Source organism: Pan troglodytes, chromosome 7 (genome assembly GCF_028858775.2).
Source record: "Pan troglodytes isolate AG18354 chromosome 7, NHGRI_mPanTro3-v2.0_pri, whole genome shotgun sequence".
Lineage (NCBI taxonomy): Eukaryota > Metazoa > Chordata > Mammalia > Primates > Hominidae > Pan > Pan troglodytes.
In genome coordinates this window covers 79,346,222-79,371,824 of record NC_072405.2, presented here as the reverse complement: position 1 = coordinate 79,371,824, position 25,603 = coordinate 79,346,222, and the positions used below count along the sequence as shown (strand labels likewise).

The window sequence follows — 25,603 nt, the reverse complement described above, 5'->3', positions numbered from 1 at the left end:
ACAAGGTGAATACAGTTAACACTGGTGAACTGTATACTCAAAGTGATTAAGATGGTAAATTTTATATGTTTTTACCATAATTTTTTAAAAATAAAAATAATTTAGAAATATGATTTAGATACAATTATTCTAGCACAAATAGGATTAATATAATTATATGTTAAGAGTGCATTAATTCAGAAAAGCTAGGAAATAAGTAAATAATGAAATGTCAGACCTCTCAAATGCACACCAATTCTCTTTTGTACTTTCTGAATTGGAGATTTCATGGATGAAAGCACAGCAGATGCTAAAAATTTGTTTTCTTCTTTCCCTTCTTTCCCTTTTCCTCTACTCAACCTGTCCCCAACTGCAAATATATGCACTGAAGACAATAAAGGAAAAAATAATAAAGTGTTCTGCTTTTCTCTTCCCTTTGCAGTCCTCCATAACAGGTACAGTAGTATTAGTTCGGGAACAAGGAAAATGGGAGGGAAGCTCAATTCCAGCCTTCTCATTATGAAAACCAGACCATTTCTTATATTTCCGGCTCAAGATGGCAGCTCTACCAGGCAGTAGAAAGATATCTGAGTACTCAAGATCTTCAAAACCAAATGAGAAATTAATTTTAAAAATAAAATACTACTATGTATCTCCTATTTCACTGAACTAATTTCAAATTAAAGGTGGCAAAAATAAGAGACAACACACCCACATAACACACATTTTCTTTACTAACCAATGAAACAAAATATAAGAAAATATATATCATAAATGAATAGCTTATTCCATTAGGAAATATCTCATTCTACATTCTCTTAGAACTGGTTTTCCATCAATTTCATCACATTTTGTTTCTGCACTTCTGTTTGGGTGAAAACTCCCATAATAAACAATAAGAAAAAGAATTCCAAGAAGAAGAGTAAGAACTATAGTTATACTGATAGGTATAAAATAGTCTGGATTAAAAATATTGAGGGGGCAAACCCAGAATACAGTCAATATCCCCAAAGTGCCCAGTACCCTAACAATATAATAACAAGACATTGGACACTTGGTATTCTGTCCCTTAATATTAAAAAATGTAAAGATAAGAATGAATCCAACAACAATCCTATATAAGAATTCCATACTTATACAAGTACAAAACTGGGTGTTGTTTTTAAATGCCCATATTATACCTAACAACCAAAGAAATAACAACAGAAATAAAGCAATCTTAACATTTAAGAATAGTAGAAGTACAACACTCAGCATCCACGATAATAATGTAAACAACTTGTAAAAGAGATATGTGATTTTGGGACATAATCCATTAAGAAGCTTTTTGTCAGGCAAGGATTTTCTTAAAGCTACTTGATAATCAACAGTTGACCAAGAAATAGCACAGCAAGAGACCATGATGGCCGCATCTATAAAACAAAAAAATAAAAAATATATTGTTATAGGAATAATAGAAATATTAAATTACTATATCCCATACATGCTAGATCTATATACACACACCCACAAACACGTCACATACTTTACTCTTCTCATCTAATCTTTTGAAGTAGATATTAATATGTCATATTATTATGTATGAGGGAACTGAGGCTTGGAGAGATACACTGCTTGACCCAAGTTGCAAAGCTAGTAAGTTGCAGAACTGAGATTTGAACCTGATTCCAAAGTGGATAGATTTATCCACTATATTAGACTGCTTTATTATGATTTTTTAAAAATTCATGGGACAAATTTTATTGAGCAACTGATATACTGAAAAAAGCATACTCTGTGAGTTAAGAGACTACAGTTATAATCCTAGTTTTTCTAGATGTTTTGACTGTGATTTTAGGCATACACCCAATTCACTAAGAGATAATAGCTTCAAGCAGGGATAAGGGAAGGAGAGGAGGAGGGGTAGAGAGAGAGAAAGAGGGTTAAACAGAAAATTTAATATGAGATATTAAACAAGCCCAACTTCCCATATCCTGAAGATATTGAAACAAGTGAATGAGTATGTTCTAAAACTTACAACTTTCTGTAGGATTGATATCTATACCCCATTTTTTCTCAGCAAATAACAGAAAAGTAAGTTAATTACCACTCTCTTTCTTTCTTTCCTTCTTTTTGAGATGGAGTCTCACTCTGTCACCATGACTGGAGTGCAGTGGTGCAATGTTGACCTCCACCTCCCGGGTTCAAGCAATTCACCTGCCTCAGCCTCCTGAGTAGCTGGGCTACAGGCCCACGCCACCACATCAAGCGAATTTCTGTATTTTTAGTACAGATGGAGTTTCACCATGTTGGCCAGGCTGGTCTCAAACTCCTGACCTCAATTGATCCACCCAGCTCAGCCTCCCAAAGGGCTAGGATTACAGGCGTGAGCCACTGCACCTGGCCTACCACTTTCTATATAATATGATTGAAAGGCAGACTTACAAAAATTTATCTATTGATGAAGATAATGAGGACAAGACCTTTATAAATACATTTGCATGCTCTCTTGGTTTTAGCATACACCACTGTACCTCATTAGTCAAACTCTACTGGAGACTGATTTCAGTAATAAAAAAAACTCCAGTCTCCTGCACAGAAGGCTCTGCATAAATTACTCTTTCTCTATTGTAATTCCCATCATGATAAATTGATTCTGTCCATGCAGCGGCAAGGTGAACCCACTGGGTGGTTACAAATCTGGGGGCTCGTCCAGGAATGCCCTTGTGACTACCAGCCCATGGTTCAGTAGCCCCACTCTGGCAATGGATCCAGAGGCCAGCCCAAGTGGCTGCCTAGTTCTCTTGGACTGGGGGTTGACTCTGCTACTCTTGGCAGGGTGCTGCCCACCCAATGTGCATGGATTTAATTGTAATACGGAAATAGTCCTGGTGAGACATCCCGTAACTGTAGCCCCCTCACAGGGTATCTGTAGCTCCATGGCAGAGTGTCTGTAGCTGTAACTCTATTACAAGGTGTCTGGTTTGGTTAGTATCCTAGGCGTTGCCAATGCCTCCTTCTTTCTCCCAAATGGTTCGGTAGCCCCATGATGGGGTGTCTGTCCACAGCCCCATTGTGGGGTCTCTGTTTGTAGCTCCACCACGGGGTGTCTATCTCAGTTCAGCTCCTTCGGGGGTCTTGGTTTGTCTATAGCCCCACTGTGGGGTGTCTGTCTCGGTTCAGCTACTGGGAGTCGTGGTTGGCTCTCCCTAACTAGTAGGAAGTCTTAGTTCAGGAGACTTCTCCTTAATCAGGAAGATTTCAGGGAGATTTCTCAGACTAAGAATAGGAGGATAGTTTAGAAGAGATACTCTTGGAGTTCTTGATTAGGAATCTGATTTGGAAGGCCTTCTGTCCATCTTGTCTTAGTGTATGTTCGTATATGTGGAGGGGATCTCAGAAGGAATTGTCGATGGAAGTCCCACAGTCCTAACTCAGAGAACTTTCCTTGTCTGATTACATTCCATGAGCCCGAAAGAATGCTCAACAGACCTGTCTCAGGGTGACTATCCACTCTTCACCTTGCCCAGAGATCACCGATTGTGAATTACCATTCAGAGGTCATCCTTCCCCACCTGGAGGAGATCAAAGACAACAGGGGACCAAGAGGAGAAAATTTGAGCTTTGCCAGGTTGATATTGGGTGCTGAATGAGGTGACTGGTGTCTGTTTTGTTACGTGTATTTTGCTAGACAGAAAATGTTAATTCAGTTCCCCATGCAGCCCATTAGGCAACATCTTGAAAAATTGAGAATCTTTTGTCTATGGTTCCATAAAACAGAAAAGGTGGCTTTTGTAAAGTGGCTTGAACCCCACAACTATGGCACATCAAGCAGGGTCATCAAAAGTTGCTCCATTCTTCTGGAAGCTGCAGAGAAAAGGAACCTGGAAACCTGGTATGCCAGCAAAAAAAAAAAAGCAATGAAATTCTTACCAGCCAAGTTTCTGGTCTCTTTCTCTCTCTGTCTTTCTCTGTGTGTGTATGTAAATGGTAGACATCACTATTTGTCTCCTCTGCATGAGTCTGATTGACAGAAAAAAGGATTTGTGAAACTACTCAGGCTGTAGCAAATCTGGTGTGCTTTGTGCTAAGAATTTGTCTTTCTGTGTCATTCTGTAATAGGTATCACAGGATACAATGATGGTTTAGGGTCCCTATAAGGCTGCTTTTCAAGCCAGCCCAGCAGGCTGGTCAGTTACAAACTTTGCTGTGGGACCCTGACACCAATACTGGATGAAATTTCTCTATCTTGTGTTGTGTCCTTAAGAGCTTAACCTTGTGACCATGTGGGGATACTTTCCCTTGGTTTCTGCCATCCAGAGGACAGTAATTTTACGGTTCATATCATAGCCCTAAAATTATCTTGAGCAGTTAAGAGCCTCTGCAAGCTTGAAATTGGCTGCTTTAGACTTCTGGGAAGAGCAATAGAAACTGCTCAATGCTGTGTAGCTCAGTAGCTAAGGCTTTGTCTTTTGACAATGGTAGTCCAGATTCAATTCTTGGCTTCCGGAATAATTTCTCTCTGGTTTATTATTTGTGTAACTTTGCCACAGATTAAGGTTTTCTTCCCCTCAACAATCGCTTCTGAGTTCCTGTCTTGAATTTTCCTTTCTCTGAACTACCCTTGGGGAGATTATAAATCTTATTTTTTAAAAAAATGCTTACCATCTCTTTAAAACACTTTATGCATCCATGGTTAAGTTATAACCTTAGTTAAAAATTATTAATTTCATGTGGAAAATTACCTGTGGTAGAATTCAAAAGCCAGAATTATTGGCTGTTCTGGCTAGAGTCTGGTAATAAGAAATTTAAAAGAATTTTTCTTTAGAAAAAAAGAGCTCTATGGAGAAAACTGTAAAGGGCTCTAAAAAGGTTTATAAAAATATTACCTTATGGTCAAACTAATTTAAACTACATAGATTTATAATATTTTATTTTAAAAACTAGCTTTAACATTGAAGATACACTAATGAAAATATGAAATTTGGTTTTCTCATTTGAAAAAGATTTTTATGTAATATTAAAAGATAATGAAAGGGTTTTTTTTGCCCCTTTGGGTAAATGGCAGGGAAAAAGGGGGAGGAAGGACAAGGTATCGGTTGGCCTCATGCTATCTCCATTGGGTCTTGTTTGGAAAACTAAAACTCTTCAGAGTAAAGGATTTTGCCTTAAAAAATATATTTTTTTCGAGTTACCACCTCGGATAAGTAAATAAACTGTGATCCTATTTTGTGATTTCCAGTGTTTTAAGCCTTTGATATCTGACAAACTTTCCAAAATCAAATTATAAAGTATGTCACTTTCTGACCTAATTAAACCTTTAGACATTAGGTCCCCTGAAGTCCAAAAATGATGTGTTGGCTTATCTGGTATAAAAATCATACAGGAAGCACTATCAAATTTAAAATGGTGTTTGGCTTTCTTTGGGCTGTATTTGTGTAAATGTGTTATAGGTACATGCTCCAAAATTATGTGACACTCCGATAATTCTGATATGACTTAGTATACGATGTCATTAATAATTATAATTATGTTAAATAATTGTGTACCACAGAGGTAACAGATTTTCTTGTCAATTGTGTCTTTAACTATGGCTGCCCTAAGATTTTTTGTCATCCATAGGCAATTGTTGCCTTATTTTGATCCTCTTTAAATGGTGGTTTCCTAATCAGCTACAAAACTTTGACAGGTGCTCTTGAATGCAAATTTCTTATAACTTTGGAATTTATGACATTAGAATAAAGAGAAAAAACTTCCAAGACTCCCGCAGAGAGTTGAAATGTTCATGAATATCAAGCAGAACAGGAGTTAACTGAACTATTAGAAGACTAAAGTAATCTTTTTCTGACTTTTTTGCATAAAACATTGCTGATCCTTTTTGTTTTCCAGAGCCAAGAAAACTTTTCTTTTGAGATATTTATAGCTTTTAACAATTTAGTAAAATACATTCCTATGAACAAAATTTGGAGCATATTTGTCTCTCTACCTTGGAAACTATTTGTGAGTATTCTCAACTTACGGCAGTATAGTTATTTGCATAAGTGCCATAAGAATCTGTTTTCTTTTGTAACAGGACACAATTGGAGAAACTGGTTATTTTACCAAGGCTTTGACTGGAATGGCATACTTTCTTTAAATAATCGAGGTTGACTTATAGAGCCAATAACAGCCCCTTGGGAAATCTGGCCTCATACTCTGTCCACACAGTCCCTGTACAAGGTTCCTGATCTGTGGTAAGTAAAGAATGTCACTTTCTAATAGGCCTAGGAGCCCCGAGTTATTCTGGGACCTCAAGAGGAGAGGAATTTTCCCAACTCATAGGTATTTGAGGTACAAGCCCACAGCTGCGCTCGGCTTTAAAATATCTTACCCAAGATTCCTTATGGAACAGAGTTCACCAAAGCCAATTTTAAAAAGCCTATGTGAAAAATAATCTTGCTGCACTGTATGCAATAATTAGGCCAATTACAATAAGACTAAAGTTCATTTTGTAAACAAATTAGTTCTATCATGATTTGTTTTTAATAAAAATGGGGACTGGAGAGAGAAAAATTATGCTTCAAAAGAAAAAACTATAGTACACCTGTTGTTAGCTGTTCTTGAGTTTTTTTCTGCAGTTTGGACAAAATCCTAAATTCTTTGTGGGCTACAAGTTCCCAAACTAATGCTCTCAGATTTTTACTTTTAAAACTGGGAACTGCACTCCTTATCCTAGAGTCATCATTTACCTTATAGTATACTATTCCCTTAAATGCTGTACTAAAACTATAAATGACAATACTAACGCCTTTAACATGCAAGCCTTGGAAGCCCAGCCTGCCCTGTGTGAGTATGATCAGACAGTTGCAAAGTGGTTCCACTCCTCTCACCTTGGGGTCAACACCTACCCCCACTATGCCCCTGATCAGCAGGAAGAAGTTAGAGAAGTCTTTGCCCTTTTTCCATCTTCATTAGCCAACACCTTAAGATTAAGAGTTATAAAACCTAAAGAGAGGGATTGAAACCACCATTGCAAAATTACACCTTAGACAGTGAAAGAGACCTGACCTAACTAACTCCATCTTGCTTCTAACCTCCAAGCTCTCCTTGTTCATTCCTGGGCATAGGTTGATCTAACTTTGGGAGGAACATAGTTTCTAGTTTCTAGTTTAAAAAAAGATAACAGGCCTTTCCCAAAACAAGCCTCTTTCTTGCCTGGAGATTAGACTGCCTTTGTAGGACTAACAAATTAGCCACGAGATTAGAAATTATAGTTTAGGAGTCATGCAGCTGAAAGCTACAAGATTCTGACCCTACCTGAACTGCTCCTAAGATCAGTGCTTGAGATATTTTGCAGACCTGCACTTAATGGATCAGGTGGCACTACCCAGATCGATAAACTGACTCATCTGATCTTGTAGCCCCCACCCAAGAACTGATTCAGCACAAGAAGACAGTTTCTCCTCCCTATGATTTCAACACTGACCTGACCAATCGGCACTCCCAGCTCACGGGCTTCCCCTACCCACTAAGTTGTCCTTAAAAACCCTGATCCGCAGGCCAGGCGCGGTGGTTCATGCCTGTAATCCCAGCACTTTGGGAGGCTGAGGCGGGCAGATCATGAGGTAAGGAGTTCAAGACCAGCCTGGCCAATATGGTGAAACCCCATCTCAACTAAAAATATACAATTAGCCAGGCGTGGTGGTGTGTGCCTGTAGTCCCAGCCACTCAGGAGGCTGAGGAAGAAGAATCGACAGAATCCGGGAGGCGGAGGTTGCAGTGAGCCAAGATTGCGCCACTGCACTCCAGCCTGGGTGACAGAGCGAGACTCTGTCTCAAAACAAACAAAAAAACTCTGATCCTCAAATGCTGGGGGAGACTGACTTAAGTAATAATAAAACTCTGAGGTCCTGAAAAAAAAAAAAAAAACTTGTCTTCTTTAATTCAAAAATATTTTAGTTAAAATATAATTTTCCCCTAAATTGCCCCATGATATCTTTTTTATAATGTTTTGATTTTTATCAAATTAACACATAAACAAAGGGACTTCCAGAAGTTCATGGAAAATGGAACTAAAAGATAAAAACAAAAAATATAAACTTAATTTTTTAACATAAGCTCCATCAAGATCAAGACATTTCTATAAACCATAATACCAGCCATATAGTCCATCCAAAAGAATTGAGGGTCCTGGAAATTTAACCATGTCAATGCAGTCTTTTTTTATATTATTAACTTAAGAAAAATGAGTGCCTTTTAAGAGATTTTTTTAAGGAAACAAAAAGAAGTCAGAAAAATCCAAATCAGGACTGTAAGGTGGATATCTAATGATTTCCCATCAAAACTCTCACAAAATTGCCTTTGTTTGATGAGAGGAGCAGCAGGAGCATTGCCATGATGGAGATGGACTCTCTGGTAAAGCTTCCTTGGGCTTTTTTCTGCTAAAGCTTTAGCTAATTTTCTCAAAATACTCACCATAAGCAAATGTTATTGTTCTTTGGCCCTCCAGAAAGTCAACGAGCTAAATGTCTTGAGCATTCCAAAAAACTCTTTGGTACCTTTGCTCTTGACCAATCCACTCTTGCTTTGACTGGACCACTTCCACTTCTTGGTAGCCATTGCTTTGATTGTAATTTGTCCTCAGAATCATACTGGTAAAGCCATGTTTCCATCTCCTGTTACAGTTCTTCAAAGAAATGCTTCAGGATCTTAATACCATTTGTTTAAAATTTTCATTGAATGCTCTATTCTTACCCGCAGCTAATCTGGGTGCAAGAGTTTGGGCACCCATTGAGTGAAAAGTTCGCTCAACTGTAATTTTTCATTCAGAACTCTGTGTGCTGAACCAAGTAAGAGGTCTACAGTGTGGGCTATAAATGTTTCTGCTGTTAATTGTCAGTCCTCTGCAATTCAGGCACGAACAAAATTAATTTTTTCTTCATGAATTGACGCGGATGATCTGCCACTAAGGTATTCAACATTGTTTCATCCATTCTTAAAATGAGCTATCTATTTGTAAGCTGCTGATTTCTTTGGGGCATTGTCCCCATAATGTATTTACAAAGTATCAATGATTTCACCATTCTTCCAACCAAGCTTAACCATAAATTTGATGTGTGTTTTTGCTTCATTTTTAATATTAACAGAATTCATATTGCTGTGATGGGGCACTTTCCAAACTGCTACCTTGTCCTTCTTAGTGCCTCAAATTGGATTCTGCTCAGACACATTATAACAAGTTAGATTGAGTTTATCTGGGTAGAAAGAAAATGTAAAATCCATTTGTAGTTTTTTTCATAATATGCATTTTCCATGAACTTTTTGTTGTTGTTTTGTTGTTGTTGAGATGGAGTCTCACTGTGTCATCCAGGCTGGAGTACAGTGATGCAATCTAGGCTCACTACAACCTCCGCCTCCTGGGTTCAATTGACTCTCCTGCCTCAGCCTCCTGAGTAGCTGGTATTACAGGCGACCACTACCATGCCCAGCTAATTTTTGTATTTTTAGTAGAGACAGGGTTTCACAATGTTGGCCAGGCTGGTCTTGAACTCCTGACCTCAAGTGATCTGCTCGCCTCAGCCTCCCAAAGTGCTGGGATTACAGCCATGAGCCACCACACCCAGCCCCATGAACTTTTTTAAGTCCTCTCGTACATCGTTTTTTAAAAGTCAAAAAGTTCTACAGAGTATATAAGAAAAATGGCAGTACCTTGCTCTACATCTCCTCACCCCTCAACTGTAACCCCCAGAAGAAATCACTATCAACTCTTCTAGATTTTCTCCTGACATCTATTTTCATATTTATAAATAAAATATATATTGTGCTGAATTTATTTTGTACACTGTTTATTGATTTCCTATTTGGAAAGAGGAAATGTTAACACATACACACATATATACACACACTTCTTCCATTTTCCTTTCCCTCCCCCATCCACCCAAAAGAGCAACATCACAATTTCTGGTAAATAAATATTTGGTGTTTGCCTTATGATATGGTTTGGCTTTGCGTCCCCACCCAAATCTCATCTTGAATTGTAATCCCATAATTCTGACATGTCATGGGAGGGACCCAGAGGGAGGTAACTGAATCACAGGGGAAGTTTCCCCCATGCTATTCTCATGATAGTAAGTTCTCATGAGATCTGATGGTTTCATAAAGGGCCTCTGCCTTCACTTTGCTCTCATTTTTCTTCCTGGTGCCATGTAAAGAAGGATGTGTTTGCTTCCCTGTCTGCCATGATTGTAAGTTTCCTGAGGCCCCTACCAGCATTGCAGAACTGTGAGTCGATTAAACTTCTTTATAAATTACCCAATCTCAGCCAGCTTTTTATAGCAGCATGAGAACATACTAATACAGTATATTGGTAATAGAAGTGGGGTGCTGCTATAAAGATACCCAAAAAAAGAGAACCCAGACTAAGATGGCCAAATATGAAAAGCTCCGGTCTGCAGCTCCCAACAAGACCAATGCAGAAGGTGGGTGATTTCTGCATTTCCAACTGAGGTACCAGTTCATCTCATTGGGACTGGTTAGACAGTGGGTGCAGACCATGGAGAGCGAGCAGAAGCAGGGTGGGTTGTCACCTCACCCATGAAGTGCAAGGGGCCAGGGACCTCCCTCTCCTAGCCAAGGGAAGCCGTGAGGGACTGTGCTATCAGGCCCAGATACTATGCTTTTTCCCACGGTTTTTGCAACCCGTAGATCAGGAGAACCTTCATGTGCCTACACCACCAGGGCCCTGGGGTTTCAAGCACAAAACTGGGCAGCTATTTGGGCAGACACCAAGCTAGCTGCAGGAGTTTTTTTTTTTTCCCTACCCCAGTGGCACTTGGAACACCAGCAAGACAGAACTGTTCACTCCCCTGGAAAGGGAACTGAAGCCAGGGAGCCAAGTGGTCTCACTCAGTGGGTCCTACACCCAGGGAGCCCAGCAAGCTAAGAACCACTGACTTGAAATTCTCCCTGCCAGCATAGCAGTCTGAAGTCGACCTGGATGATCAAGCTTGGTGCAGGGAGAGGCGTGCGCCATTACTGAGGCTTCAGTAGGCGGCTTTCCCCTGACAGTGTTGAGGAAGCCCAGAAGTTCAGGTTGGGCAGAACTCACCACAGCACAGCAAAATGGCTGTGGCCAGAGTGCCTCTCTAGATTCCTTCTCACTGGGCAGGGCATCTCTGAAGAAAAGGCAGCAGCCCCAGTCAGGGGCTTACGGATAAAATTCCCATCTCCCTGGGACAGAACACCTCGGTGAAGGGGCAGTTGTGGGTGCAGTTTCAGCGGACTTAAAAACGTTCCCACCGCCACTGCACTCCCGCCTGGGCCACAGAGCGAGACTCCGTCTCAAAAAAAAAAAAAAACGTTCCCACCTACTGGCTCTGAAGAGAGCAGTGGATCTCCCAGCACATTGTTTAAGCTCTGATAAGGGACAGACTGCCTCCTCAAGTGAGTCCCTGACTCCTGTGCCTCCTGACTGGGAGGCGCATCCCAGCGGGGGTTGACAGACACCTCATACAGTAGAGCTCCAGCTGACATAAGGCTGGTGCCCCTCTGTGACAAAGCTTCTGGAGGAAGGAGCAGGCAGCAATCTTTGCTGTTCTGCAGCCTCCGCTGGTGATACCCAGGAAAACAGGGTCTGGACTGGACCTCCAGAAAACTCCAGCAGATCTGAAGAAGAGGGGCCTGACTGTTAAAAGAAAAAACTAACAAACAGAAAGCAATAAAATCAACATCAACATCAACAAAAAGGACACCCAACCAAAAACCACATCCAAAGGTCATCAGCATCAAAGAGCAAAGGTAGATAAATCCACGAAGATGAGGAATAACCAGCACAAAAATGCTGAAAATTCCAAAAGCCAAAATATCTCTTCTCTTACAAAGGATCGTGGCTCCTCTCCAGCAAGGGCACAAAACAGGATAGAGAATGAGAATGAGTTTGACGAATTGACAGAAGTAGGCTTCAGAAGGTGGGTAACAATAAACTCCTCTGAGCTAAAGGAGCATGTTTTAATGCAATGCAAGGAAGCTAAGAACCTTGATAACAGATTACAGGAACTGCTAACTAGAATAATCAGTTTAGAGAAGAACATAAATGAACTGATGGAGCTGAAAAACACAGCACAAGAACTTCATGCAGCATACACAAGTATCAATAGCCAAATCAATCAAGCAGAAGGAACAATATCAGAGTTTGAAGATCAACTTAAAGAAATAAGGCATGAAAACAAGATTAGAGAAAACAAAATGAAAAGGAATGAACAAAGCCTCGAAGAAATATGGGACTCTGTGAAAAGACCAAACCTACGATTCACTGGTATATCTGAAAATGATGAAGAGAATGGAAGCAAAGTAAAAAAAAACATTTCAGGATATTATCCAGAAGAACTTCCCCAACCTAGCAAGACAGGCCAACATTCAAATTCGGGAAATACAGAGTGTACCCCTAAGATATCCTCAAGAAGAGCAACCACAAGACACATAACCATCAGATTCTCCAAGGTTGAAATGAAGGAAAAAATGTTAAGGGCAGCCAGAGAGAAAGGCCAGGTCATCTACAAAGAGAAGCCCATCAGACTAACAACAGATCTCTCTGCAGAAACCCTACAAGCCAGAACACAGTGGGAGCCAATATTCAACATTTTAAATAAAAGAATTTTTAACTCAGAATTTCATACCCAGCCAAACTAAGTGTCATAAGTAAAGGAGAAATAAAATTCTTTACAGACAAGCAAATGCCGAGGGATTTTGTCACCACCAGGCATACCTTACAAGAGCTCCTGAAGGAAGCACTAAATATGGAAAGGAAAAACTGGTACTAGCCACTGCAAAAACACACGAAATTATAAAGACCTATGACACTATGAAGAAACTGCATCAACTAATGTGCAAAATAACCAGCTAGCATCATGATGACAGGATCAAATTCACACATAATAGTATTAACCTTAAATGTAAATGGGCTAAATGCTCCAATTAAAAGACACAAACTGGCAAGTTGGATAAAAAGTCAAGACCCGTCCATGTGCCATATTCAGGAGACCCAGCCTCATGTGCACACATAGGCTCACAATAAAGGGATGGAGGAATATTTACCAAGCAAATGGAAAGCAAAAAAAAAATCAGGGGTTGCAATGCTAGTCTCTGATAAAATAGACTTTAAACCAACAAAAATCAAAAAAGACAAAGAAGGGCATTACATATTGGTAAAGGGATCAACGCAACAAGAAGACCTAACTATCCTAAATATATATGTACCCAATTCAGGAGCATCCAGATTCATAAAGCAAGTTCTTAGAGATGTACAAAGAGACTTAGACTCCCACACAATAACAGTGGGAGACTTTATACCCCACTGTCAATATTAGATCAATGAGACAGAAAATTAACAAGGATATTCAGGACTTGAACTCAGCTCTGGACCAAGAGGACCTAATAGACATCTACACAATTCTCCACCCCAAATCAACAGAATATACATTCTTCTCAGCACCACACAGCACTTATTCTAAAATCGACAACATAATTGGAAGCGAAACCCTCCTCAGGAAATGCAAAAGAATGGAAATCATAACAAACAGTCTCTCAGACCACAGTGCAATCAAATTAGAACTCAGGATTAAGAAACTCACTCAAAACTGCAAAACTACATGGAAACTGAACAACCTGCTCCTGAATGACTACTGGGTAAATAACAAAATAAAGACAGAAATAAATAAGTTATTTGAAACCAATGAGAACAAAGACACAACATACCAGAATCTCTGGGACACAGCTAAAGCAGTGTTTGGAGGGAAATTGATAGCACTAAATGCTCACATCAGAAACTGAGAAAAATCTAAAATCAACACCCTAATATCACAATTAAAAGAACTAGAAAAGCAAGAGCAAACAAATTCAAAAGCTAGCAGAAGACAAGAAATAACTAAGCTCAGAGCAGAACTGAAGGAGATAGAGAAACGAAAAACCCTTCAAAAAAATCAATGAATCCAGAAGGTGGTTTTTTGAAAAGATTAACAAAATAGATACACCGCTAGCAAGACTAATAAAGAAGAAAAGAGAGAAGAATCAAATAGACACAATAAAAAATGATAAAGGGGATATCACCGCTGATCACACAAAAATACAAACTTCCCTCAGAGAATACTATAAACACCTCTATGCAAATAAACTAGAAAATCTTGAAGAAATGGATAAATTCCTGGACACACACGCCCTCCCAAGACGAAACTGGGAAGAAGTCAAATCCCTGAATAGACCAATAACAAGTTTTGAAATTGAGGCAGTAATTAAGAGCCTACCAACCAAACAAAGCCCAGGACAAAAGGGATTCACAGTTGAATTCTACCAGAGGTACAAAGAGGAGCTGGTACCATTCCTTGGAGAACTATTCCAAACAATAGAAAAGAGGGACTCCTCCCTAACTCATTTTATAGGCCAGCATCATCCTGTCACCAAAACATGGCAGAGACACAACAAAAAGAAAAGAAAATTTCAGGCCAATATCCCTGATGAACATTGATGCAGAAATCCTCAATAAAATACTGGCAAACTGTATCCAGCAGCACATCAAAAAGCTTATCTACCACGATCAAGTCAGCTTCATCCCTGGGATGAACAGCTGGTTCAACATACGCAAATCAATAAACATAATTAGTCACGTAAACAGAACCAATGACAAAAACCATATGATTATCTCAACAGATGCAGAAAAGGCCTTCAATACAATTCAACACCCCTTCATGCTAAAAACACTCAATAAACTAGGTATTGATGAAACATATCTCAAAATAATAAGAGCTATTTATGGCATATCCATAGCCAATATCATACTGAATGGGCAAAAGCTGGAAGCATTCCCTTTGAAAACCAGCACAAGACAAGGATGCCCTCTCTCACCACTCCTATTCAACATAGTATTGGAAGTTCTGGCCAGAGCAATCAGGCAAGAGAAAGAAATAAAGGGTATTCAAATGGGAAGACAGGAAGTCAAATTGTCTCTGTTTGCAGGTGACATGATTGTATATTTAGAATACCCCTTGTCTCAGCCCAAAAACTCGTTAAGCTGATAAGCAACTTCAGCAAAGTCTCAGGATACAAAATCAATGTGCAAAAATCACAAGCATTCCTATACACCAATAATAGACAAACAGAGAGCCCAATTATGAATGAACTACCATTCACAATTGCTACAAAGAGAATAAAATGCCTAGGAATACAATTTACAAGGCATGCAAAGGACCTCTTCAAAAAGAACTACAAACCACTGTTCAAGGAAATGAAAGAGGACACAAACAAATGGAAAAATCATTCCATGCTCATGGATAGGAAGATTCAGTATCGTGAAAATGGCCATGCTGCCCAAAGTAATTTATAGATTCAATGTTATTTGAATAACCATCAAGGTACCACTGACTTTCTTTACAGAATTACAAAAAACTACTTGAAATTTCATATGGAATTTAAAAAAGCCCATATAGCCAAGACAATCCTAAGCAAAAAGATCAAAGCTGGAGACATCATGCTACCTGGCTTCAAACTATACTACAAGGCTACAGTAACCAAAACAACATGACTGGTACCAAAACAGATATATAGAACAATGGATCAGAACAGAGGCCTCAGAAATAACACCACAGGTCTACAACCATCTGATCTTTGACAAAAACAAGCAAAGAGGAAAGGATTCCCTATTTAATAAATGGTGTTGGGAAACTGGCTAGCCTTATGCAGAAAACTGAAACTTGATCCCTTCCTTAAACGTTATACAAAAATTAACTCAAGATGGATTAAAGACTTAAACCTAAAACCTAAAACCATAAAAACCCTAGAAGAAAACCTAGGCAATACCATTCAGGACATAGGCATGGGCAAAGTCTTCATGACTAAAACACCAAAAGCAATTGCTACAAAAGCCAAAATTGACAAATGGGATCTAACTAAACTAAAGAGGCTCTGCACAGCAAAAGAAACTATCATCAAAGTGAACAGGCAACCTACAGAATGAGAGAAAATTTTTGCAGTCTATCCATCTGACAAAGGGCTAATATCCAGAATCTACAAGAAACTTAAATGTACAAGAAAAAAAATCCCATCAAAAAGTCAGTTTGGGAGGCCGAGGCGGGCGGATCACAAGGTCAGGAGATCGAGACCATCCTGGCTAACACGGTGAAACCCCGTCTCTACTAAAAATACAAAAAATTAGCCGGGCGTGGTAGCGGGCGCCTGTAGTCCCAGCTACTCGGGAGGCTGAGGCAGGAGAATGGCGTGAACCCGGGAGGCGGAGCTTGCAGTGAGCCGAGATCGCGCCACTGCACTCCAGCCTGGGCGACTGAGCGAGACTCCGTCTCAAAAAAAAAAAAAAAAAAAAAAAAAAAAAAAAAAAAAAGTCAGTGAAGGATATGAACAGACATTTCTCAAAAGAAGACATTTATGTGGCCAACAAACATATGAAAAAAAACTCATCATAACTGGTCATTAGATAAATGCAAATCAAAACCACAATGAGATACCAACTCACACCAATTAGAATGGTGACCATTAAAAAGTCAAGAAACAACAGATGCTGGAGAGGATCTGGAGAAATAAGAACGCTTTTACACTGCTGGTGGCAGTGTAAATTAGTTCAACTATTGTGGACAGTGTGGTGATTCCTCAAGGATCTAGAACTAGAAATATCATTTGACCCAGCAATCCCATTACTGGGTATATACCCAAACGATTATAAATCATTCTACTATAAAGACATGCACATGTATGTTTATTGCAGCACTATTTCCTATAGCAAACACTTGGAAACAACCCAAATGCTCATCAATGATAGACTGGATAAAGAAAATGTGGCCCATATATGCCATGGAATACTATGCAGCCATAAAAAAGAATGAGTTCATGTTCTTTGCAGGGACATGGATGAAGCTGGAAACCATCATTCTCAGCAAACTAACACAGGAAGAGAAATCCAAACACTGCATGTTCTCACTTATAAATGGGAGTTGAACAAAGAGAACACATGGACACAGGGAGGGGATCATCACACTCTGGGGCCTGTTGGGGCATCAGGGGCAAGGGGACAAGAGCATTAGGACAAACAGCTAATGCATGTGGGGCTTAAAACCTAGATGATGGGATAGTACGTGCAGCAAACCAACATGGCACATGTATACCTATGTAACAAACCTGCACGTTCTGCACATGTACCCCAGAACTTAAAGTAAAACAAAAATAAATAAATAATAAAAATAAATAAATAGATTAATAAAATAAATAAATGAAGATACCCAAAAATGTGGAAGCGACTTTGGAACTGGGTAACAGGCTGAGGTTGGAACAGTCTGGAGGGCTCAGAAGAAGATAGGAAAATGTGAGATAGTTTGGAACTTCCTGGAGAATTGAAGGGCTCAGAAAACTGGAAGATGTGGGAAAGTTTGGAACTTCCTAGAGACTTGTTGAATGCCTTTGACCAAAATGCTGATAGTGATATGAACAATAAAGTCCAGGATGAGGTGGTCTCAGATGGAGATGAGGAATTTGGAGGGAACTGGAATAAAGGTTACTCTTGCTATGCAAAGAGACTGGCAGCATTTTGCCCCTGTCCTAGAGATCTGTGGGACTTTGAACTTGAGAGAGATGATTTAGGGTATCTGGTGGAAGAAATTTCTAAGCAGCAAAGCATTCAAGAGGTGACAGAGCATAAAAGTTTGGAAAATTTGCAGCCTGACAATGCTGTAAAAAAAGAAAAATCCATTTTCTGAGCAGACATTCAAGCCCACTGCAGAATTTGCATAAGTATTAGGCAGTCGAATGTTAATCACCAAGACAATGGGAAAAATGTCTCCAGGGCATTCCAGAGACCTTTACTGCAGCCCCTTCTATCACAGACCTGGAGGCCTAAGATGAAAAAATGGTTTTGTAGGCTGGACCCAGGAGCCCCCTGCTCTATGCAGCCTCAGGACATGGTTCCCTGCATCCCAGTTGTTTCAGCTCTAGCTATGGCTAAAAGGGGCCAATGTAAAGCTTAGGCCATTGCTTCAGAGGGTGCAAGTCCCAGGCCTTGGCACCTTACAAGTGGTACTGGGCCTGCAGAAGCACAGAAGTCAAGAAGTGAGATTTGGGAACCTCCACCTAGATTTTAGAGGATATATGGAAATGCCTGGGTTTCCAGGCAGAATTTTGCTGCAGGGGTGGATCCCTAATTGAGAACCTCTGCTAGGGCAGTGCAGAAGGGAAATGTGGGGTTGGAGCTCACACACAGAGTCCCCACTGAGGCACTGCCTAGTGGAGCTGTGAGAAGAGAGCCACCATCCTCCAGACCTCAGAATGGCATCTCCAATAACAGCTTGCACAGTGCACCTGGGAAAGCCACAGACACTCAATGCCAGGCCAGGAAAGCAGCCTGGAGTGGGGCTGTACCCTGCAAAGCCACAGGGGCAGAGCTGCCCAAGGCCATAGGAGTCCACCTCTTGCATCAGCATTACCTGAATGTGAGACATGAAGTCAAAGGAGATCATTTCAGAGCTTGAAGATTTGACTGCTCCACTGCATTTCAGACTTGCATGGGGCCTGTTGCCCCTTTGTTTTGGCCAAATTCTCCCATTTGGAATGGGTGTTATTTACTCAATGCCTGTACCCACATTGTATCTAGGAAGTAACTAACTTGCTGTTGATTTTACAGGATCATAGGTGGAAGGGACTTGCCTCATCTCAGATGAGACTTCAGACTTGGACTTTAAGGTTAAAGCTGGGATGAGCTAACATTTTGAGGGACTGCTGGAAAGGGCATGATTGTGTTTTGAAATGTGAGGACATGAGATTTGGGAGGGGCCAGGAGAGGAATGATATGGTTTGGCTTTGTGTCCCCACCCAAATCTCATCTTGAATTGTAATCCTATAAGCCCCACGTGTCATGGAAGGGACACGGTAGAGGTAACTGAATCATAGGGGTAGTTTCCCCCATGCTGTTCTCGTGATAGTAGGTTCTCACAAGATCTGATGGTTTTATAAGGGGCTTCCCCCTTCATTCGGCTCTCATTCTTCCTGTCACCATGTGAAGAAGGATGTGTTTGCTTCCCCTTCTGCCATGTTAGTAAGTTTTCTAAGACCCCCCACCACAGCCCTGCAGAACTGTGAGTCAATTAAACCTATTTTCTTTATAAATTACCCAGTCTCGGGCAGTTCTTCATAGCAGCATGAGAATGGACTAATACACCTTATTATAACTACATAAGTGCAGTGTTTTTATTGCTTACTTTTCAAAAAAACACTCTATATTTCCTTTCTTTTAAAATGTTTCATTATTCCTGGAGTTGACAATTGCCTTGTTTCCTCATTTGGTTAGTTTCCATAACCCTCTAATTATTTCTTAGCAAAATCTTCAAATTAATTAATAAAACTCCTCTATATACATCTACTAGTTCTTTTTTTTCTGGTTTTTTAGAACACCATTCTCCCACTCTAAGCCGGTTGCTCTTAAGTCTTGCTTCCAGTCTTCCCACAACTTCCCTTCACCTCTCTTCTATATTACTTTCCTGTTTCCTGGTTCTCCTATCATCTTTCTTGGTTTACTCTCATGTTTTGATTAAACTTTTGCCAGGCCTTCCTGAAAAAAATTTCTCAGAAGCAAAATTTTTTGAGACCTTATATATCTCAAAACATCCTAATTCTACCCTCATACTTGATACAGTTTTGCTAGAAATAGAATTCAAAATCAAAAAAAAATGTTTTCCATTGAAACCTTAAACTTACTGTTCTGTTTTAATTTCACTGTTACGGTTAAAAATTTCATGCCATTCAGTTTTTCTATCTTTAGTACATTACTTTTTTTCCTCTCAAATCTTCTAGAATCATCTTTCTTTGCTTCTCTGAAATGATATAATGATGTGCTTGATGTGAGCTATTTTTATTCACTTTTTCAATCTAATAACCCATATCATTTAATTATATGCCCTGTTTTTATTCTTTGGTGATTTCTCTAGAAATCATAACATGAATATTAAGCATATCAAAGTTTAAGGCTAATCAATATTGTTACCTCAAAGATTAATATATCAATAAGATAGTGAAGCTTAAATTTCAGGGACTCTCACTTGCCCAGTCTCCTTCCAAGCCTAGCAAAGCCCTATCTGTTCACCTTGTCACATATTTTTATAAAATTTGCAAAAATAAGACATTTTAATTGCAGTTGATTAAATTCCCTGTCTCTTTCTATTCTTGCTTACTTTCTCTCACATATTCCCCTAGTATGTTCAAGGGGCTGTGGGCATTTTGGGGATGTGGCTAAGGGAAACTAAGTTGAGACTACATTTAGTTTAAGCATAGGGGACATGTTTACATGATTTGCTTCAATAAGTAAGATTAGTAAATGGTGGAGCTAGGATTCCAAGGCAGTTTACCTGATCTTAACATTTCACTAAATTGTATTTCAGATGTCAACAGCCCTTTTATTCCCAATGTGAGGGCACAATAGTCGATTCTCATCTAGTTGACACTATTATTTGACATTTTTGCCAATTTCCCACTTTCCTACCTGCTTCTAACATATTTTTTTCTATCATATTGCTGCCCTAACCTCTACATTACACTCTATTCAAACTAAATTTTGTGCCATTGTCAAACTATGCCTTTGTTATGCCTTTTCCTCAGTCTAAAATGACCTTATCCAATCACATTATTCTTATTAATTCTTTACTTATTAATTCAGAGATTTTCATTAATTTATTTCTGATTTGGCATTAAGTACTGACATCAGTGAAGAAACTAGAGAACTCCCATCCATGTTCACTAAATAAGACATCAACAATAAACTAGAGATGTCAATTCAAACGCTAGTTAAAATTAGTCACTTTACCTAAAAAAAATCTTCAAATACCAAAAAATCCTATGGCACATTATTAAAGAAATTGATAGAGGTTTTCCAAAATTTGACAATAATTGAAAAATGCATATTTTATCAATAAGTTATGATGTTGACAAAAACTTTTTAAAATTTAAATAAAAACCAAATTTCAATCGACCACGCTAGAGAAAAGATTGAATTATTTTTTCTATTCTATGAAAATTATATTATAAAATCATCAAATCTAGAGCCAATCAGAGCGTACAAAGCCACAAATTTAGAGAAAAGAGTATTAAAATAATAAAAATATATTATTTTTCTTTCTTTTGTGAAATTTGTAGGTGTTAGCTTTCTTATATCTGTAATTTGCTGTAATTTATTTTCTTGTTTTAAATAAATATTTACATTAATATCTTTTATGGACTGTATTGCGTATCCCCAAAATTCATACATTGAAGCCCTAACTCCCAATGTGACTATATTTTGAGATACAGCCTATAAGGAGGTAAAGTTAAATAAATAAGTTTATAATGGTGAGGCCCTAATCCATTAGGACTAGTGTCACTGTAAAAAGAGAGACATTAGAAATCTCTCTCCCCTCCTCTTCCTCTCCCTCCTCCTTACTCATCCCCACCCACCATTATGTGTGCACAGAGGAAAGGCCACGTAAGCATGCAGCAAGGAAACAGCTGTCTGCAACCCAAGAAGAGAGGTTTCACCAGAAACCAACCCTATTGGCACCTTGATCTTGGACATCTAGTCTCTAGAACTGTGAGAAAATAAAGTTCTACTGTTTAAGCTACTCAGTCTGTAGTATTCTGTATGGCCACCCAAGCAAACACACACAATACCTAATTTTTTTCATAATATTGTTATTTTTCTTAAATAGGGTCTCTCTAAATGTTTTTGCTTTACACTTTAAAAACCCCACATCCAACTTTGCTTTACCTTTCTCCTATACTATATAGGTTTTAACTCCACTTATTCTCCATCTGATTTACATGTTATCATTGTCCTGTATTTTCATTCTTCTTCTTAACCACATAGCATTTTGTTATAAAACAAAATGCCAATATTCATTTAGAATATTCAATATTCATTTATTCATTTAGAATCACCCATATACTTACTACTTCCTTTGCTCTTTACTTCTTCTTGTGCCTCAGAACATTTCTGTTTTGTCTGAAGTACACTCTCTTTGGAATTTCCTCTGGTGGTGATACACTATGGTATGAATTTCTTTCTGCTGAGTACGCTTGTAAGATGATGGGCTTCTTGAATCTGTGGGTAGGTGTCTCTCATCAGTTCTGAAATTTTTTGAGGGACTAACTTTTCAAATATTGCTTCCACTCCATTCTTTCTCTTCTCTCCTTTGGGGACTCTGTTCAGATGTATATTAGATGTTCTCACCCTATCTCTCATGTCTCTTAATATCTCTCTCATATTTTCTATCTCTTTGTCTCTCTAAACTACAATCTAGATAATTTCTACTGACCTAGCAGTAACTCATTCATTGTCTATTTAATTCTGTCTAATCTGCTAAGTTGTTCCTTTCAATTCCTGAATTTTCTATTTCAGTAAGTTCTACTTATTTCTTTTTCAAATATAAACTCATTTTTAATAGTTTTCTGTTCCATACTTTCAAGTTCATCTTTTAGTTCTTTAAACATAATAGGATACTTGTTTTATACTTTACATCTGGTAATTTCCAAAAGTTCAAGTCTCACTGATTTTTTTTCCTATTTCCTCTACTTCTTATTCATGATATCTTAGTTGTTTTGGTGCTATAAACTACTGTCAAACTTTTGTTTTCCATTGAAAACTTTTGTAAAAATTATTTGAGGCCTAAGAGAAGGTGAATTCTTCCAGGGAGGATTTATTCTTATTTCTGCCAGACACGTAGGGGTACTATCAGTCTAGAATCACTCTAAACTATATTCATGGCTTGTCTTTTGTTAGAGTTTTTGTTTCTTTGTTTTGCAGGGGGAGTTATTTTGTTTGTTTTTTGGACTAGCCAACAGTTGTAAATTTTGGTTGCAAAAATGTACACCTTCTCAAGGACGTTTTTCTCTGCTCTACTCAGCATCAACACACTATTACTTGCAAACTCTTTGAAGTCAGGAGTCAGGTAGGTAACTTTACTCTTACCCTGAGAAGGGTACCTTTTGGAGTCCCAGTTTTATGGATTATAATTTACTAGGGGAGAGAGGTTCCTCACCAAGGTTGTGAGGACCCTGAGTTTTGTCTTCTGTGCCCTGAAAAGTCATCAAACTTGAAATTGTTTATAAGGTTCAGTAAAACCCTCAGAGTATAATTGCCTTCAGAGTCCTACTTAACTATGCTGCTTTCCCACTGTCATACATATTTTGGCCTGTTTTGTCAGATATGTTATGTTTTAGGAAGATTTTTAAAGATATTTTATCCAATATTTTTAGATATTTTCAGGGGAAGAGTTGAATAACTTAGCCTCTCAGTGGAAGGGTTGATTTAAATAACCTAGGTTTTCCATCTGCTTTCCATCTTCTAAACATTTATTGATATTTCTAATCTGCTATTCTACTCTGCACTCTCTGTCCTTATGTGCTTATATTGTTTTTACTCTTTTACCATGATTTCAGAAGGAACAGAAATAAAAGCACGATTTCAGAAGGAGCAGAAATAAAAGAATATGTTCAGTCTTCTGAAGTACCACTATACACAACCTGACTTTTTTTTCTTCCAACTTTTAAGTTTCAAGGGGTACGTGTGCAGGTTTTTTACATGGGTAAATTGTGTATCACTGGGGTTAGGTATGCAAATAATTTCCTCACACAGGTAGTGAGCCTAGTACCCAATACATAGTTTTTTGATCCTCACCCTCTTCCCACCCTGCATCCTCAAGTAAGCCCTGATGTCTATTGTTCCCCTCTTTGTGTTTATGTGTACTCAATGTTTAGCTCCCTCTTATAAGTGAGAACACTGTGGTATTTGGTTTTCTGTTCCTAAATTAATTCACTTAGGAGAATGGCCTCCATCTGCATCCATGTTGCTGCAAAGGACATGATTTCATTCTTTTTTATGGCTGTGTAGTATTCCATGGTATATATGTACCACATTTTCTTTATCCAATTCACAACTGATTGACATCTAGGTTGATTCCATGTCTTTGCTATTGTGAAAAGTGCTGCAATGAACATCTGCATGCATGCATCTTCATGGTATAACAATTATATTCCTTTGCATATATACCCAGTAATGGGATTGCTGTGTTGAATGGTAATTCTGTTTTAAGCTCTTTAAGAAATCTCTAAACTGCTTTCCACAATGGCTGAACTAATTTACATTCCCACCAACAGTTTGTATAACAGTCCCCCTTTCTCTGCAACCTCACCTACATCTGCTATTTTTTGACTTTTTAGTAACAGTCATTCTGATTGATGTGCAAGGGTATCTCATTGTGGTTTTGATTTGCATTTCTCTAATTATTAGTGAAATAGAGCTTTTCATATGCTTGTCTGCAGGTATGTCTTCTTCTGAGAAATGTCTGTTCATGTCCTTTGTCCATTTTTAACAGGGTTGTTTGTTCTTTGCTTGATTTGTTTAAGTTCCTTATAGATTCTAGATTTTGACCTCTGCTGGATGCATAGTTTGCAAATATTCTCTCCCATTCTGTAGGTTGTTTGTTTACTCTGCTGATAGTTTCTTTTGCTATGCAGAAGCTCTTTAGTTTAATTAAGTCACATCTGTCAACTTTTTTTTTGTTGCAATTGCTTTTGTTTTTTGTTTGTTTATTTGTTTTTGTTGTTGTTGTTGTTGTTTGAGATGGAGTCTCGCTCTGTCACCCAGGTTGGAGTACAGTGGTGCGATCTTGGCTCACTGCAACCTCCGCCTTCCTGGGTTCAAGCGATTCTCCTGCCTCAGCCTCCTGAATAGCTAGGATTACAGGCACATGCCACCACGCCCAGCTAATTGTTGTGTATGTTTACTAGAGATGGGGTTTCACCATGTTGGCCAGGCTGATCTCGAACTCCTGACCTCAAGTGATCTACCCGCCTTAGCCTCCCAAAGTGCTGTGATTACTGGCATGAGCCACAGTGCCCAGCCTGCAATCATTTTTGTAGTCTTTGTCATGAGATCTTTGCCAAGGCCTATGTCCAGAATGGTATATTTCCTAGATTTTCTTCTAGAGTTTTTATAATTTTACATTTTATGTTTAAGTCTTTAATCCATCTTGAGTTGATTTTTGTATATGGTAAAAGGAAGGAGTCCAGTATCAATCTTCTAAACATGGCTAGCCTGTTTTCCCAGTACCATTTATTGAATAGACAGTCCTTTCCCTGTTGCTTGTTATTGTCAACTCTGTGGAAGATCAGATGGTTGCAGGTATGAGGCTTTATTTCTCAGCTTTCTAACCTGTTCCATTGGTCTACGTGTCTGTTTTTATACCACTATCATGCTGTTTTGGTTACTGTAGCCATGTAGTATAGTTTGAAGTCAGATAGTGTGATGCCTCCAGCTTTTTTCTTCTTGCTAAGGATTGCTTTGGCTATTTGGGGTCTTTTGGTTTCATATGAATTTGAGAATCTTTTTTTCATTCTGTATAAAATGATAATTTGATAGGAACAGCACTGAATCTGTACATTGCTTTGGACAGCATGGCCATTTTAACAATAGTGATTCTTCCTGTCCATGAGCATCGAATGTTTTTCCATTTGTCTGTGTCACCACTGATTTCTTTTAACAGTGTTTTGTAATTCTCATTGTACAGATCTTTCACCTCCCTGGCTGGCTATATTCCTTGCTATTTTATTCTTTTTTGTGGCTGCTGTAAAAGGGATTGCATTCTTGATTTGGCTC

At 38.7% G+C, this 25,603-nt stretch overlaps 1 protein-coding gene across 12 annotated transcripts in view; it reads right to left on the bottom strand.

Annotated features, from left to right (window-relative positions):
- Positions 1 to 580: 580 nt before the first annotated feature.
- Positions 581 to 25,603, bottom strand: part of XKR9 (XK related 9) — a 125,201-nt gene continuing 100,178 nt past the window's right edge. For 7 of the 12 annotated variants that reach the window (XM_063816076.1, XM_063816074.1, XM_063816077.1 and 4 more), the window contains one exon: positions 696 to 1,391. In XM_063816076.1, coding sequence (XP_063672146.1) covers positions 763 to 1,391 — 629 coding nt within the window. In that variant the 3' untranslated portion in view covers positions 696 to 762. Of the gene's footprint in view, positions 1,392 to 3,450; positions 3,534 to 3,887; positions 3,982 to 21,897; positions 22,049 to 25,603 lie in introns of those variants that run through there. The other 5 variants (XR_010159127.1, XR_010159128.1, XM_054656422.2 and 2 more) reach the window with 5 other exon arrangements.